This window comes from Pyxicephalus adspersus, chromosome 4, assembly GCF_032062135.1.
Source record: "Pyxicephalus adspersus chromosome 4, UCB_Pads_2.0, whole genome shotgun sequence".
In the NCBI taxonomy this organism is placed as follows: Eukaryota; Metazoa; Chordata; class Amphibia; order Anura; family Pyxicephalidae; genus Pyxicephalus; species Pyxicephalus adspersus.
The window spans coordinates 58,468,437-58,487,511 of NC_092861.1; the positions used below are offsets into that span (position 1 = coordinate 58,468,437).

At 37.2% G+C, this 19,075-nt stretch overlaps 1 protein-coding gene across 2 annotated transcripts in view; it reads left to right on the plus strand.

Moving 5' to 3' along the window:
* Window positions 1-19,075, plus strand: part of ECEL1 (endothelin converting enzyme like 1) — a 57,567-nt gene that overhangs the window by 13,229 nt on the left and 25,263 nt on the right. For both annotated transcript variants that reach the window (XM_072408307.1, XM_072408308.1), the window contains 4 exons: window positions 13,850-13,918; window positions 14,285-14,395; window positions 14,484-14,576; window positions 17,399-17,523. In XM_072408307.1, coding sequence (XP_072264408.1) covers window positions 13,850-13,918; window positions 14,285-14,395; window positions 14,484-14,576; window positions 17,399-17,523 — 398 coding nt within the window. The remainder of the gene's footprint in view (window positions 1-13,849; window positions 13,919-14,284; window positions 14,396-14,483; window positions 14,577-17,398; window positions 17,524-19,075) is intronic.

Genomic DNA, 19,075 nt, shown 5'->3' on the forward strand with positions numbered 1-19,075 from the left:
TATATAAGTTTAATTACAGAACGCTTATCACCTGGAAAGAAAAAATTAACCAAAAAATAAACAAAAGAAACAGTGCACGGTCCACGTTATGTAATACTGATAGCTTGGTCAGCTCCTTCACCTAAGACTGACTTTGAGGAATGAACAGATGAATCATGTCTCCGCTTTCACTGTCAGCACACCACCTTTGCCCGCCTGTGTAGCTCTTCCTTCTTACGGATGTGTTGGATGTGGGTACTTGTAGCACTAATAGCATTTAAATTTACCGGTAAATATTGATTTTAATAAATACATACATGAAGAGTAACTTTACTATTAGAAGTTTAATTAGGTTTTGGTACAAGTCTAATTTATATTTTGCTGATATACTGAAAATCAATGCATACATTGTATGCCAAAAAAAAACTTGGCCAAGCCCAAAAAAAGGGGAAGACTTAACGTAGAGCTGAGTTCTCCGACTGGGGGTTTGTGGTCAAACTAGGACATGTAATCAATGATATAACTATAGCCATAGCTGGATCTGTGACTGCTTGGGGGCTCAGAAGCACAGGGGGCCCTAGAGATGTCTGGATTTAGGTGAATGAATATCATGTTTGGGGGCCTTTACACAACAGATCTGAAAACACTGAGTTTTCTGTATCACTAGAGAAATGGTCTCTAATATTAGGATTACAAACACAAGGGGCCCGTTGCACACACTATGATTAAATCCCAGTAGGATATAAAGGGGATGTTCAATAGTGGGGAATATTCCTTTATTGTTTTACCTTTTCCTTAGCTTTTCTACATCTTCTTGTATTTCTTGTATTAGAAACAAGAGATCTCATGGTATTTACCATCCTGCTGTGTTTTCAATCATCCAGCTTCATGCCCCCCCAATAGATGTGAATGTTCCACTGTATTTACATTTTAAGTTGAAAAGATTTCACACACAGCACGTATCAAGCATATTTCTATGAAATGTATAAAGCATAACTTCTCCAAAGGAAACCTGGCAATGTGTGCTTATTTGGGTTACATTGCATGAATAGTTTTCTACCTACCTGTGTATAACATAATGAGACAATATATTTTCAAAATCTGATGTTTTGCAGAAAAAATGGTGTTGTGTTTTTAAGACAAGAAGAACAGGTCTTCCACGAACCATTGTTATTACTTAACAAATATTAGGTTATGTGCATTTTTGGGAATGCTACTGAAGTACATGACTTGTAGGTTAGTTATCACATAGATGGGGTGTAGTGTCCTACAATGATCAAACTGCTATAGATATTTTGGGCCTGATTTATCAAAGCTCTCAAACCTTAAATGGATTTTCAAAAATAATTTGCTATTTGGCAAATGTTTTCAAGCCTGAACTAGATCCATTCCAGTTTGCTAAATCACGCAGGTTCTCCCATGGTAGTCTATCTTCTCCAGTCTATATAAATCAGACCCTTTGTGTCTGTAAAACAAGTTGTAGATCACATTTGTAGATCACCCTTTCCTGGACTGAAAGCAATTAGTTCTGTTTCCTGTGCACTGTGACTTCCACACAAAAAGCATTACACATAGCTATAGAAGTTTGGAGCTCTCCTCATTTCCTACCTGGTGGACTACAAGAGTCCTCCTCTCCTCTTAATCTGTGACATTCTCCTAGCTATTTGCTTTCTGTCCTGTAACTCTATTAGTATCAGCTTCATGTAAGGGCATTTTCAAGAGTGGTCTCCATGCAAATGCAGTCCATCCATGAATGTCTATGTGCTGATACAGTGTATGAGAGGCAGTGCTGTGAGCTGGAAATCTCATTCTGTTAAAGTTCCACTGAACCACAAAGCAGTTGATTAAGTCACGGGTTTCAACAAGGTTAAAAGAATGTTGACACAGATGGTAGTGTAATGTGCCCACACAGCACAGAGAATACAAAAGTTATTTGTTTGTGATTTATTGTGTCATATGACAGCGGTAAAGGATTGCAGGACTGATAACAAATGTTAATGAAAAGCAGTTTGGGAGATGAGCTCATCATAGCTGAAGGCAGGTATGGAGAAAGGTTTACCCAGAGTTCAGTAAACATAGGGAGAAGGTTGTTCTGATTCTCAAACTCCTTATCACTAAAATAGATGACAGATGACCCCCCCCCCCCACACATCTGATTGGTCACTGGTCACAGGGACTGGCAGAGACTTGCAACCCATATAATGACATCACAAGTACTCCCTCACCCCCACATCTCTGATTGGTCACTGGTCACAGGGACTGGCGGAGACTTGCAACCCATGTAATGACATCACAAGTACTCCCCCCCCCACCCACATCTCTGATTGGTCACTGGTCACAGGGACTGGCAGAGACTTGCAACCCATATAATGACATTATACATACTTTAAGACCCTGATTAGGTTAGGTCACATATAAGCAGTAGAACAACCATTGAGCCATGGAACTTTCCTCACATGACACCAACTCTTGATATCTTATCAAACAGCCTAAAGATTATGTCTCTGTAATTCCTCCCAATAATCTCACCTTCTAAAAAACCGCTGCATCATATCAGTTACTGCCTAATTATATTTTCAGTTTAATACTCTATGTTTCATCTTTGTTACATGTCTTTTCACCTACATGTCTTTTCATTCTTGGGAATTGTAACCCTTTACCTCTTTGACAGTACAATATTTAATAATACAAAAAGGAAAAAAAAAAAAAAAAAAAGGTGAAGCTTGTGTACGCTCAATGAGTTCAATTGTCATCGTTTGTACAAAAAAGGCAATATAGCTCACTCCTGTCTCTTTTTAAGGTGACTTTTCTACTTTAAAAAAATTGCTTTGTCTTCTTACATAATATATTATTACCAAAAGTGTTGCTGCAAAAATTTTAATTACTGCTTTATTAACATTAGAAAAACAAATGCAAGAGGGAGTTTTATCCTTTATATTCCATGTAACTCTGGTGTGCCTTTCTCCTATAGTTCCTAAAGTTTGTAAATACAAGGCAGCCAGGAATTGTTAGCTACAAATATCTATTACTCTGCCACATTCCCCTTATAAAAAAAATGAGCCTGCCAGATGCTGTAGAAAATGTGACTGCCCAGTCTCATTGTGAAACTTCAAATGCCATAAACATTGGTATTGAAATGTTACAGCCATTTGTGACATTTCCATGCCTCATTAATGTCCAGGTAGGTCAAGACGGAGTCACCGAGAATGTATTGTTGCTATTACTGTCAAGCAATTGAAGAAAATGTTTACGTATTGTTAGCACATGGCTGCCCAAACTGCAAGCAACATGTAAAATCTTCCAACATTTGTCCATAGAATAAGAACACAGCAGCAGAGGCTAACTGTACAATTCATCAATGGTGATAATGACTTCATAGAACGTGTCTGAATATAGCATTAACTCCTCCACTGCCATAGCCGAGCTTTATACTCAAAAGCAAGGCATACGTACATGTTTATCTGACTATTTAGCACTAATTGCCTCTTCAAGCTGAAGTGACATTACAGCCGATGGCAGTTTATTTCCATGGCAAATGGTGGAACCATCAGGGACCTGGAAATGGCTCTTAATGTGCAAATTTACATTTCTGATACTAGGTGGAAGTTGGAAAAAACTGTTTTGATCTGTGTAATTGTGCAATTTTAGCACAAATGCAAAGTAAATTATTGCCAGCTGAAGACTTGAAAAAACAGCAGGGAAACAGGTAAAGGAAATAGATAATGAAGTATACTGCCTACGTGAGGGAACACATTATATTTATTTTAAACCCACCTGTCATTGGGGTTGATTTACTGATAGAATCTAGGCACATATGTTCACATAGTAAGGTGAATTATCACTTTGCAAGGAATATTTCACCTACCTTAGTAATTGAAATGAAACTCTGTTGGTTTCAACTATCGAATCGTGCGCAAATAAAAAAGTATTTGTTTGTTTATTTTAGAATCCTTTGCTTTATGGTATTGCATATATAGGTGAACTATTAAATTGTGAGCACCCTTGAGGCTAGTGACATGAGTATGAACCTTGTAAAGAGCTGCGTAATATGTTGGCGCTACATATATACTGTGTAATAATAGTAACTATCACCACATTCATTACGCTGAGTAAAAAATTACCATGGCAGGTGAACAGCCTGAATTTCTTTGGTAACTCACCCACATTGTATTGAATGGAAATCAATTGTTTTTTTTGGAATAACAAAGTGTACATGTTACCTATTTTGCCTATTTTGAGATCTTGATACAGAATCAGAGATCAAATAATTATTGTGTTTGTTTTAAGAATTGTATAAGTAATACATTATTTCACTACCTGGAAGTTAGGAATACAGGAAGAGTTATTGGAATTAGAGGCCATGTTATAGCATAGAAATTAATTCCCGGTCCCGAGGACCCTCTTCTTGTTTCTGTAGGAAAGGTGCTTCCCAAAATATGATGTGACATTTGTCCTTTTCATGTGGAAACCCTAGATGGCATAACAAATATCCTTTTTAAGATGACTACATATGGCTATGGCCAGGTAGGGTAGCATAAATGATGTATGATCAAACAGGACATCATATACTAGCAGAGCAGACGTGTGCCAATGTAGCTTGTGAATGCTTCCATTTCTGGGTAGACAGAAAGTACACCCAACTGTTCAGGATGTCAAAGTGCATTCATTAACTAATATTGACTTGTGTGTGGCATGGTTGTAATGTTTTGTTGCCAGATTTTTAAATTGGTGCCAGATGTCAAAATTCTAGGTTGTATTTCATGTTTAGGGAAAAATGTAGACTTAGGTGACTTTTCCTTATTTGCATTTCAAACAACCCAGCAAATACTGTACATAGATGTGTGAGAAAATACAGCTTCCCCATTAGTTAAAGTAAATGCTGGTCAATTTTTCTTTTGGCTCGCTTTCATATTTTAGTAATTCAAGCTCACTAGGAGTATAATGTACTGGTTAAACTAAAAGCTTACTTTTTGTCTTTCACACTTATAGATTGTCCCTTAAGGCATTTCATAACAATGAATAGTGTAATTTTTCTTTTTGCTTCTCCTTCTACACGACCAGCATTAGAAGCTGCAGTAGGTATCTTGAAGCCACCTCATTTCCTGTCTGATGGACTAAAAACAACATCAAGCCATCTACCACCAATCGGTGCTCGTCTTGACTCTTCATCCAGCTATTTGTTTTCTTGCCTTTCAATCATCTAGTGCAAGGGTCAGCAAACTTTTTTGGCTGCTAGGCCATTTCAGGAGGTCAAGAAGGCATACTGGGCCAGACTCTCTCTCGAGTCCCGCGCTGATGGTTCAGCCCCCCCTCCCCCACCAGGAAAGCCTCTGGAGGAAAATCCTTCTCCTCTGCAATGCATACGGAGTAGAGGGAATGTCCCCTTACCCCGGCGGCATTTCCACGCTGATGGCTCCACCCCCCACTGGGAACACCCGTGAAGGGAAATCCCTCTCGTCCCCAATGCAATCTTCTGGCCTAAAGGCTGGAGTTTGCAGACCTGTGATCTAGTGTCTGTGCTGTGTGAGGGTGTTAACTTGGGCCTACACTTTTAACCTAAAACATGTATCCTAATTGTTAGAGATCTGATTTACTTTTTTTACAATGATTTTCTCTGTTGTAATGATAAATAGTGCTGTCCGAATTGCCTACAGTCTAAGTTCAAAAGTGGGCAGTGAAGTTTCAGCTTGGATAAGTTTAGCTTTTCTAAAAGTAATTCACAATGAGATTTGATGTGATTTCTATGTTAATAATTCTTAACATCTTATCTGAACAAGTCAACATTTCTTCAGTTCTACGCATGTTGAGCCCCGTTTTACCTACTACTAATCTCTGTATGCCCATGGAGGATACCTCAACAATTTGTAAACATTTCTACTTAAATATTATACCCTTTAAAATAATAATGTACAGGTAGTCGCTGAGATAAGGACACCCGACATACGGACGACTCCTAGATATGAACGGGGCTTCTCTGCTCACTCCTGTGCAGGATGGAGGGAGGGTTGATGAAGAAAGAAGAAATCTTTTGCTAAACACAGTTGAGGTAGGTGATCTTAAGAGCTGAGATGATCTGTAGCATCTTGTAACTCTTTAATGACCAAGACAAACTCTGCAGTTGTTTCTTTTTGCATATCAAAGCACAGCTTGCTCCAGACGTTAATGAATGTCTGTCCTAAATGCAGGTATTAAAATAATGTACCTGTTCCGACTTACATACAAATTCAACTTAAGAACAAACCTACAGTACCTATCATATATATAACTCAGGGACTAATGGTACAGCCTAGATCACCATGATCTTGTGTACACTAGACTGGGCCAATACTCCTTAGACCAGGACATCTACATGAATTTAGATGCTTTATTACATTTTCACTTATACCATATATGCAAATAGAATAGACATAAATAATTATTTTATTTTATTATTATTATTTTTATTTTATTTATTTTATTTTTTATTAGAAAGTTACCTCACCTAAAACAGAAGGGGGTGTTCCCCATGCCTTCCATTTGGAAAAAGAGAATGCATTGTTAAAGTGGATCTTTTACTGAGAGAATATGTAAACTGCCATTGGTGAACTCAAAGCAAAGAATGCCAGTGGTCTGAATTTAAAGCTGATCTTTCCGGTCACACCTTAGACAATGGTGCACATAACTAAGTGACATCGCCTGTCTCTTCTGCAATAAAGGACCCAGTTGGTAAGGTATAGAGTAGTGAAGTTTGCAAAAAAATTTTTTGCTCTCTGCACCCCTCGGGAAAGATTTCCTTCACAATATGTCCTAAAGACAAAACAGGCTATGTAAGTAAATCAAGTGAAAATTCAAAATTGTTATCCCAGAGAGTTTTTTCCATTAGGCATTCTCACCTGGTACTCAGATAACAACTCAGCATGTTGGCTTTCCCATAACTTTCCATCTTATTGACAATGGTGACCAGGACAAATAAATAGGAATGAATCTCACTAGCAGGGACAGCAATAACATGATAGAGGATCTAACCCTCCCTACTTTAATAAAACTACATTTTGTTTGTCTTTTTTGTTGTTTTTATACATTATGTATACATTTTATTAAACATAGAAAATGTGATTAATTATTGCAATATTTGGGTAATAATGTTTATTTAATTTTTATTATATATATATATATATATATATATATTTGAAATAGTTACTAGCATATTTCAGTTTGCCTTATTTATTTTAAGTGTATTACTAAGCAAATTAAAAAGACAAACTTCAGGGTAACACAAAGCACTACTGGGGCCCGTTTCTGGGACAAGCTGCAGTAAACAGCCCTCTAGAAGTTAGCTTTGCCACTGGCTGAAGATAATTAGGAGTAAATGAGCTGAACAGAAAATGAACTGAACATTGAAGACTCACAGCTGTTCAGAGATGCATAAGTAGAACATAAAAAAGGAAGGACATGTGGCCACCGAGAGTCCCAGGACACCTTTATTTAGGCTGAGATGTGCACTGAGTATTGATCAATAGTTTAATATCGCTGGCACATTCTACCATATATTTAATTACTGATCTTTTGTGCATCTCAATATAGTAGCCAGCCTTAATAAATCTATATACACATATGTTACAGAAGTTATTCAGTAAAGACAGTAATATCAAGAGAGTGATTAAATGGTTAGCATTTGACTGTCACAAAAGATCTATACCCTAGGAGAAGAAAATTCTGTATGTGTGCCCCAATAAATATTAGGGTTACCAAGCACTGATCTGATGCAAGGACAAAAGTCCCAAGGGAAGCTACTTTCCTGCTGGTTATCACAGCGTGCAGGGAAGGATTTGCCATATGGACAAGCAGTCGTGTGACTATCAATTAAACCGGCATTAAAGTGCCACTGACTTGGCCTTCTGCCCCAAAATAATGTATCGCAGTGTCTAGGACTGCCAAGGGAACAAGGTTATCCACTTGGCTTGAAAAAAATGGCTGTTTGGTATCTTGAATCCATGGCTTCCAAATGAAATGATTGCAAACAAGTGATTAAGATAATACTGCAAGACTAGGGCAGTGCTTATTAGAGTCAAATCTAATTAACAGAAAGCAATCAGGCGCTGTGATTTGTTTTAACAGTCAAGATCAAGATGCTATCAAGTTAGAAGGCCATTTTATTTTTATTTTTTTACTGAAATCTGTGGTATGTTTGCTCTATTTAATAGAATAACTACTTTGTAACAGAAATCGGTAAATTGTGTGCCGCAGTTCTTTACAATCTATACTGACATTTGTATCAAGCTTTTTTTATATGGTGAGCCAGATTTGATTACATGAACAGGTAGCAGTATTTGACAGCAGGGAAACAGCTTTGGTTATTATGGTTATTGCAAAAGCTAACAGAGTCTTTTTTTGATCTCTCCAACCAAAGCTATGTATTTTATTCCATCATAGACAAGTATATCCCTTCTACTAGGCCCAGGTATATGATTAGCATTATTAGTATAATAATAACATTGGGCATCATACACAGGTATACAAAAAATGCCAGGGCCAGAGGTTCAGGGAAAAGGCCCACTTTGTATTAACATTTAGATCTGACCTATAGAAGAGTTTAAAAAACTTTCACCCCAGATGACAAATCGGTTCTAAGTGTATGAATCATAGTGTTGAAATTAAAACCATGTAGCAACAACTAGAACCTATATAATATTATCGTGCAGTCCAGTCCTTTACCTTTTAGTATACTTAGAAATATGTTATTGTCTGCCTTGAACGTGGTGTCTGGTTCTGAAAACATGATCACTGTATGACTGGATCAATGTGGATCACTGCACAACAGCAACTTTCTTACATGAAGGCTCACACATTCTAAGTGTGCAGAGATCTGATGTACCTGATCCAGAGAAGAGCATGTTCATCAAATTACATTTAACACACAACACATTAAAGTTCTGTAACATTATTTATGGTAAAACTGAAGGACAGATGGAGAACCACAGGAGACCTTCTATGTTCCATACACTTGCCTTGCTTACATAGCACTAAATTTGCTTCTTTGCATACACATTATTAAATAGTTCTTTCACCACTGACACATTTTATTAAGGTATGCTTTTCCTCCCATCTAGTCTTCTCAAATATTGTACATATTTCTGGTAATTTATCGCATACACCACATAAATGATCTTTCATTGGTTACACATGTTTTGTTTGCTGTTGGCAAGAGGTACAATGTAGCACGAGCAGCCACCACTTGCGCTGCATTATACCTGATGATATTGAGGGTTCAGGGACTGGAATGGAAGTAAGGAACAACTCCATCTGCCATGAGACCAAAGATAAAAGTAAGTATTAGACAACCCCTCAACCCCTAAAATTAGTTAACATCAGTCAAAATAAGTCATAAACATACAGGGGTAAGGGGAGTCATGTAAAAACATATTGGTAATAATATTGTCTAATCTCCTTTTACGCAGCCCTGGGCCCCCTTTCTTGAATTTTAATTAAAAAAAACATTTTGTCCATATTACCAAGAGAAATCTTGACTTTTTTTTACAATCTCTGTAGATTTCTATTATCAGGCCTGTAGGTTTTGTTATATGCCTGTAATGTATTTGCACAGGAGATAGAAGATAGAAAAGGATATCTCTCATCCAAGGGTTAAGTCCAGGACAGATGTGACAGTCCTGGCGGTGATGTATTGATTTTCGCTAATATCATTTGTGAGCTCAGATCTCTATCCAGAGAACTAGGTTAAAGATGATGTCCCTTCCAATCATCATAAATGTCGTATAGTGGGCTTACTGGAATTCAAAGAAAGGGAAATACTTCCCGGGTGGGATTAGTTCTTTGTAAAACAGACAGTGATAAAATGGAAACACACGAGGCTTTGCATTTAGCAGTGACAGGAATAACAATTTTAAATGTTTACACCTAATATTAATTCTACAAACTAGTTTTTCTACCATTTTTGTATTAAACAGTGCATTTAATCTGTAAAACTTTATGTGGAAGGTAGCTTTACCTGTTTAATCAGTATTTTGAAGCAGCAATAAAGCAGTCATTCAAATTTCCTCCTATTTTCAGAAAAATTAAATTTACAAGCTGATTGGTCATTTGAGGCAATACAGATATTTCTTGTTTTAAACCAACCAATAAATGATAACCACTCCCTTTAAAGATCAAAGGCATTAGTAGAATGTCTTCGAAAGGCTTGTGTGCATATAATGTTAAAATAATAAAATTCCCACCATGCTAATATTGTCAAAAAAAATTTTCCCACATATTTATCATTATTATATTTTGCCACATTTAATAGACTTCCCAGAAAGGTCTACAATTCAAATGCAGCATAAAATGAAAATGAAATTTGTGCGGTACTTTGGTAGGTCACAAAAAGTTAACCTGCAACTGGTGTCGGAATAATGCAGCGTATATGTCGGTATATTTGTCCGAGCAGCATGCAAAGGAAGGTGAAACAAAGTTAGGGCTTTGGCTCATCTCTGCTGGGTCCAGGAAGGAAGAAGGGAGGGGGACAGTCTAAAAGAGCCAACTGAGAGGAGGGGGGTTCTGGCAAGCTCTACGAAGGTCAAAGCAACCTTCAGAATCACTTTATAGATTATCTTTTTTCATACTGTATAATTTGTTCTAATGTCTTGGCTGGCTTCCCTTATAAGCACAGGCCAAGTGGTAGAAAAGTAGAAGCAGAGAAGAATTTCAAAATCGTGGGAGAAATGATGGGAGAGAGCAACAAAGACTGCAGAGGACAGAACCAGCGCCATGGGGAAATAGTTTCTATTATTTTGACTTCTTTAAAACACCAATAGTAAAGTGATCAAAAAAAGAATTAAAACAAAGAAAAGGAAATTCACAAAGTTGTGCTTTATTTTTTATAATAGTGACTTTTAAGTAATAATATTTGAAAAGATATCTAAATTGTTTTACTCCTTTGGGTCGCCTTTAATCCACCTATTCTAGCTGTATATCTCAGAGGCAGAAAACATTGAAAAGAAGCTTTACTAGTGTTTACAGAAATATATTTTCCGTTGGTCCCCAGGAAATGGGCAATATTCCATCTCTTGGTCATATAGATCCCCCTAAATAACTAGTAATTGCCAGACATTACTTGCTGACATGAGGTTGTTTACTTTGTGGCCTATTTATCAAACGTCAAATTAATATTATGTTGTGTTTTATGAGATTTATTGATCTTCATAAAAACCTAGTTGGTATTATAATAGTATATATATTTGGTATATAGTTGGTATTATATTAAAGTATATTGCCTTGTTTTGTCTGTTGCAATAAAACATTTCCATAATGGTATGGCTGGATATACATGTGTAGCATTCAAATACAACATAATGTATTCAGTGTGTTGAACATTCTCCGGACAAGTTCTTTCCCTTCCTGTGGTTTTTCTATAAGACTTTCTGTCTGGACACTAACTTTAATATTTTAGCTTCTTTTTAAGGTTGCATTTTTTTTATTGCTGCCGGTAATTTCTTTTTCAAACCGCTGCTGTTCCTGACTCCCTGCTGGTTGCAAAGCATTCTGGGTCAATTAGGCAGCAGCAGGAAAATATGAGAAGTAGCAGCAGGAAAAGAAAATGAACATCCCAAATTCCAACCAAAAACTATTTGTTCCAAAAAAGTTTTGAGGTAGAATTTGTGACATTTTCACGTATCTGGACATTTTTCATTTTACTTAATATAAGGAAGCCTTTGTCAACCTTTTTAACATGGGGGAACCCTTTAAACATCTTTTATGTCTTTAGTGAACCCCTTCTATAATTACTATATCCACAGCTCACAGTGCAATAGTGTGGTGGTCAGTAGGAAGAACATTGCTAGCCAGTGGAAAAATGTCACCCTTACAGATGGCCATCGGTGTCACTTAAACTGACCTGAGAAGCACATTGCTTAAGGAACCCCTAGCAACGCCTAGAGCAGGGGTTGACAACCCACGGCTCAGGAGCCGCATGCTGCCCATCACAAAATTCTACCCTGTTACACATTGCTGGAAGCTTCTAGCACCTGAACCCCAATTTCTCAGGAATAGAGGGGTACAGGTGAACAAAATTAGAGGTGCAGGTGGTGGACACCTGTGGCTAGCACCCCCTACAATTTCATCATTAGGCCATCATCAGAACATAACAAATTCTGCTCATCAAAAAAATCTACCCCGTTCAAATATAAGTTTCTTAAGAATTAATCCTACAATGTAATGTTTGATATACATAAGTGTGTGTACAAATTTGATATACATAATTATGTAGGCTATATATTAATTTATTTATGTAACTTTGTACTAATATTCATATATATATTTAATTACTGAATAATCTATTTATCAGTTACTAATTATTAATTAATTATTACATAAATTACTGAAGATTGCTGAAATATATTGCTACTGCTTTAAAATATAAAAGTATATACAAGAAAGATTACTGATTACTTTAATCATGAGTATAATAAATCCAGTGAAATACAATAAATACTGCACTAATTCATAAAATTAATCATGATACTAGGGGCATAATTCAGTGTTTAATTTATTTCAAAATAGGCCTACACAAGCACACTGCACTTATGTGTGTTGTATTCTGTTGTTGTAGCACGTAAAATTAAAAAAAGATTAAACTTTTCAAAGTTTTTAAGCTCTGTTATGTTTTGTGGCTCCAGATTATTTTTCTTTAGTGGAAGAAGGAAGAGCAAAATAGCTCTTTTGTTAGTAAAGGTTGCTGACTCCTGTCCTAGAGGTACCCTAGGGTTGTGAAACACTGCTTTAGGGGTTTGTCTACACACCCTTGTTCCCATCATGTATGAAGTATTAAGGCAGCCTATTTATTTTAGCAGGCTGGCAATACAGGGATGGACCAAACAATGGACACGCAAAATTTTTTCTGTTGTAGTATACCACAACGATTGGTAATACTTTGCAACACCTGTGTGTAAGAGCTGCGTTTCCTTAGTACAATGGACATTCTTTCAGAATAAATCATTTTGCAATGTACTAACACACTAAAGATTTGTTTCAGTTGTTCAACTTGAACAAGATTAATAATTGGAAAAATTAGTTTTAATGCAATGCCTGGGTCTTTAAAATCCCCATAAGCTTTTCTAGTATTGTGTTCTAAACTCTCCCCACAGAAATCCCTAATGCCCAGAAAAATGAGATTACATAGCAGTGTAAATCTATTTCAGCTATGCATGGAATTGGGAGGTATATAGCCTAAGAAATGTATTGGGGTAATCTGTCAAATTATGTGAGGGTGTTCATAGTACCTGTGTGTGCACCTGAGCCTCTGATTAGGTCCAGTTCTTATAAAAGTAATCTCCTAGGATGTCAGGGGGATATCCATTTAACAAGGCACCTCTACAGATACTTCCTAATGTCAGGGACTTTGTTGGTATAGATAAAAGGATAGAGTATAATTAACACATACCATTTCATCCAGTCTCATGATCTGCATCACCAAGTTCTTTGCTTATCTGCAGATTCCATTTTACACATCAGTTTATGGACCTCTCTAGCAATTTACAGAATGCTCATTGACATAAGTAAAAACTGTTTCACAGGTAGGCAGGGAGTAAAAGTGATCTCTCCTATAAAAGCTTATAAGTAGAAGAACAGCTGAGAAATTTAAAGCATGTGACAGATTTTTCTTTACCTTTATCTCTGTAAGAGCTTTCATAAATCCCCAAAGGAAAGGCTTTCTGCAGTTATCTCTTAAAAGTAAAATAATGATAAGCACCTATACTTATGAAAATAATTAAAAGCATATTTTTCATTCATGCATTTACTCTGTTGCTAGAAATAACCCCTTCCTAGGATCTGTATCCTGAACATTTTACTGACACTGTCATCAGTTCATTCCATATGTAATTGTTCTTTTTCCCAATAGATAGATCAAGATGGCCTAACTTTGCCAGAAAGAACTCTGTACTTAGGACAAGATGAAGACAGTGAAAAGGTACAATAGTAAATATTAAATTCTGTATTCTAATTGAAAAACTCCAATTGTATTTCAAATAGCTAAAATAACTGCTTTATCCAAGTTTAATTAGTGTGTACATGTGTAAAAATAATGTGATCGTTGTCAGTTTGTAGAAAGACGGCGCCATTAGGGAATTGGGTAAAAAGGATTTAGCTGTCAGCCAAGATATGAATATTACTTATTACAAAAGTAAATTCAGAAAAATCATTAAAATGTTAGCTTTCACAGGAAAGGTGTTTAGGAAATGTGTGTTAATATAATTGCAATTTACAGTATACAATTTATATGCACTGATGGTGCTACAATATCGAGCACTAAGCTTTGTTTTGTTAAAAACCATAGATATTGGCTGCTTACAAGGTTTTCATGCAGAAGACACTCAGTCTTTTAGGAGTGGAAGATACAGAGAAAAAAGTGCAGGAAATTCTGCAACTGGAACATGATCTGGCCAATGTAAGTGTTGCTTATTTAATTAATGCCCTATGTGATTTGTTGTAGGCTGCTTTGTAATGTAGTGTTATCTCTTTTCATCTTGCATTAGATCACCATTTCCGAATTTGATGACATAAGACGTGACATCAGCACCATGTACAACAAGGTTACAATATCTCAGCTTCAGCAAATTGCACCAGATGTAAGTTATCTATAAACGTACTATATTTGTATGTATGTAATAGAATAGAATAAAAATGAAGATTAATGTATGTGTATGTAAAGACAAAGACAACCCTGGTGTTTGAGCAGGCAGACAGAAGACTAAATATGATCAGTGCACACAATTTGATTAGAATGCTGTGGCTGACCTAGCCTACTGCCATAAAAAAATATCTATCTTTATATGTATGTCTAGCCATATGTTTTTTTTTATAGAGTAGGGTAAGCCTGGAACATCTGTCCATTTTTTTATTCTCCATGCCCCTGTTCTCTGTATGTCAATTTACCATTGTCAATAACAATTAGTACCACATCACATCCCTTTCAATATATACAATTTCAACAAACAAACATGGGACTTTATGACAAACTTTACTATATACATTTAAAATCACATTCATATACATTTGATCATTTATGATACATTTTTCACTACAACAATTATTTCCCAATGTTCCCCAATGCATTTCACTTGCTTGTTCGACTTGCTTAATCAGGAGGAACATTCTTTGGAATGTTTCTTCTTGAGGAATGGTTTGTGACAGCATCCAGACACGGAGAATAGTGATGTTAAACAGATTTCATGTTAATCTAAATTCTGTTCACCTGCTTGACCTGTGGGTGTACCTGTGACCATGGCCCCTGATGTTCCCTCCTTACTTGGTGATTGGCTCAGTCATTTCACTCATGTGTAAAATTTAAAGAATGACCTAAAGCCTTAAAGACATCAGGTCGCCCCTCTGTGCTGCCCAGCACAGGAATGCACAGTGGCTATTCCTGATTGGTTTTTCATGAATCTGCAATGGTGGGTAATGATCGATGTTGAGGGACCGCTGTATACATGTCAGATTTTCAATCGTCTGACCTGTGCATGGAGCTTTAGAGGTTCTGTTTAGTTCTAGCAGTGTTATCTTTATCCGATACTATATCTACATAGCTCAGGATCTTCCTTCTACAGCTATAGTGCCAGGGAGGAAACTGTAATGTGGCTTTAAAGTAATTTATTTTAGACACGCCAATACCTAATGTACTATAAAACTTTTCAACAAACAATCTGAAATATTCCCTGCTGTATAGTGTCATTATATTTTGGCTAATCACGTGATATAAAGCAGAATTTCAAAAACTTCCTTCTGTGAGCAAACAAAGCTAATGAATAGCCATGGAATGATCAGCATGAGACTCTGTTGCTGTAACAGTTGTGCAGGTTTATTCATCCAATCAATATGTGCAAAGTCACACAGAGGGATTACACACAGAAACCACCAATCAACCACCATCAATACTTAAAGTGTAACTAAACTTTGTTTTTGCAGTACAGAGTTGAAATGTTAAAACTCTTGTCATTTTTTTCCATAACTGTCTGTGTCCTTGTTATGGCGATTCACCCTCTGTATTTCACCAGAACAGAAACAAATTGAGGTGATAGGAAATCTTCCGTGACCAGGGTAGCTCAGACCTTGCCCCTTCCCTCCTGTTCATTCACCCCCTGCTAGTCAGCCCCCACCCCTGCCCCTATCACCTTCTTTATTTTATTTAAAACAACGTTATATATGTATTCCAACTACTCCTAATACACCCCCACCCTTGCTATAGGGATGGGCGGGAAACTTTTTCTTCCCAAAAACTCCTAACCTTTTTCTTCTTCCACTCCACCCTTAACTTCTAACCAATCCCATTCTTGACCCCTCCTTCTCTCTTTAACTTTTCCCCCCTGGGCTATTCCTTGCCCCCTGTCATGAAGGCCCCACGCCTATCTTGCTGTGCTGCGGGCTTCTTTTTAGAGTCACCTGGCCAATTTTTAACAGTGGATTTTCCCTTGCTTTGTAAAGAGTTGCTGTTAAATCTTCAGGGCAGGATATGAGGACAAATCTACCCAGTGAAATAACTATGGTAAATACCTTGGTGGCAGAATGAAGCACAGATCAGTGAGTAGAAGCAGATCAGAAAACAAGCTGAAATTAGTAACTTGCTGGCATGGAAGGCACAGGATGGAAGGCAGAAATAGTGTCAGACCACAGGTCGAGGTCAGTGACTTGCTGGCAGGTGCAGTACAAAGTGATAAGCAAGGTCAAGATCAAGGAATTAAATGACAAACCGGGGTAATCTCTGGATCAGGATAAAAGTGAAATCCAATCTCAAAGAGTTATCCAAGGTCAGAGCTCAGGTCAGACCAGGTGAAAAATTAGCTGAAGACCAGGACTCACAGAATTTACTTGAATCTGCCAATGAGTCATTCACTGAAATTTTCTAGCACTGTTAGGACCTCAGTAAATGACGCTTTGACAGAATCTAGTTGATCTGTCAAATGTAAATGCTGTTGGACTCCCATTGCTCATTTATTCATTGGTCAGACTGAACTCCTGCCAGGGAGCTGCCATAACAGAACATTTCTACACTCATCCTTATTGATCAGTAGACAGTTAATTGGTAATGTAAGGATTGTGACTTTAGATTTTCCTTATTAAAACCCTATTATGAATAGTATCTTTTTACCTTTAAAAGACAATGCAATACTTACCCTCGTCTTGGCTTATAGTGTAACGAGTTTTATATTTTTCTGTTTTCCTCTTCTGAATGTTCCTTTTTATAATTTAATAGTGTGACAAGTGGCATTTTAAGTAATTGAATAGTTTGTACCACTGACCTTTGATAGACTGGAATATCAGTCTAGGTAGACCAACCCCACCCAAACTGCAGTTATTATTTAATTAATGAGCTCATATATATTTGGACGTTTAATATGCTATTTGTAGAGGTTGTATGTTTATAATCCTGATCCTATTTTAACCTTTAATATAGTTGAAATGGAAACGCCTCCTGGACAGAATATTTCATGAAAAATTTTCAGAGGATGAGGAAATTGTTGTATTGGCCACAGATTATATGCAGAAGGTATCTGATATGATACGAACTACACCAGCAAGGTAAGCAGGTGTGTCTTAACTGTGTAGAGAACTAATGTCTTGTTTTCCATGGGTTACAATACTTTTAAAATAAATCCTTCTCCACTGCTAAACCTAATAAGCATATGTTCGTTAGTATTAGATTAGTAGTAGATTATTAAAACACTACATATCAGTAAATAAGTTATGTTTGTTTAAATACAAGTGAGGACTGCACTAAATGAGAACTTAGCAAGTGCTGCATGGAAACTCAAGAGATTGACAGTTTTCCCAGCAGACATCTGGAAATGACAGTGTGCAGTGGGGTTTTGTGGGCATTGGGAAAGGTCATCATTTACAGTCTTCTTTTACAGGTTACAAATGTTGTATTAATATTTTTTCAAGACTAGGTTATTATAAGTAAAGGCGCCCGTTTCCTCACTCCCAGCATCTGGCAGATCTAGGCTTCTCCAGAAGATGAGCGTCTTACACAGGGGTCAGCAAACTTTTTTGGCTACTAGGCCATTTTTAGGAGGTCAAGAAGGCACACTAGGCCGGACCCTGAAATAAAATCCCTCTCCTCTGCAATGCATACGGAGGAGAGGGAATGTCCCCTTCCCCTGGCGGCAGAAGTGTTAATGCCGGCTGCGGTAAATAGGGAAGCGAGGAATACCAAGGAGGCTCAAGAGCCGCTCGCAGCTCTGGGGCTGCGGGTTGCCGACCCCTGCTGGCTGGGATTAGGACGGATTGACCAGGGGGGGCGTTAGGCTGGAATGGACTACTGGCTAGGCGGTATCTGGCCAAAAGACCATTGTTTGCCTACCCCTGGTTTAACATCTCTGAAGTTAACAGACACCATTAGGTCTTTTTCCTAGACAAATCCCCAGATTAGCACAAACATTTAACCGAGGGAATGTGTTTCCTCCTTGTCACACATAAAGTCTAGCTCTATCAGTATGTACCTCTTGAACACCCTTCTCCAAAAACCACTTCTAGCCCCTTTGTTTAAGCCCACCAGGACAACTCACATTATTTTACCAAAACCATCAATCAGAGAGAACAGAATATTAACATTAGATAGTGAGTTACACAGTAAATCCCTTACCTAAACATCAGGATGCACAATCTGGCACATCCCGTCAGTAGAACCAACAGTGGTATATAATTCTACCTGCCTACAATATGGCTTTGCCTCACCTCTTCCACTACCTTCTCTATTCCTTCAGCAGGAACATTTTTAAAATCCAGGGAAAGTGTGTGAGAATAGCACACTTTTCCATGTAGGAGAAAACATTAAATAATCTTTGCATTCACTTTTAATTTCTAAAACTGCATGCCAAGAAATTTTATGATACATTTCTTTCTTTATCCACTCTTGACATGCTCTTTATTATATTATGTGTATTTATTAAAGCTCTCCAAGGCTGGAGAGGATACACTTTCATTAGTGAAGCTGGGTAATCTAACAAACCTGGTCTAAATCTGGTCCACAATTCAAAACATTAGCTTGCATATAGCAAATGATTGAAGAAATCAATTCCAGGTTTGTTGGATCGCCAAGCTTCACTGATGAAAGTGTATTCTCTCCAGGCTT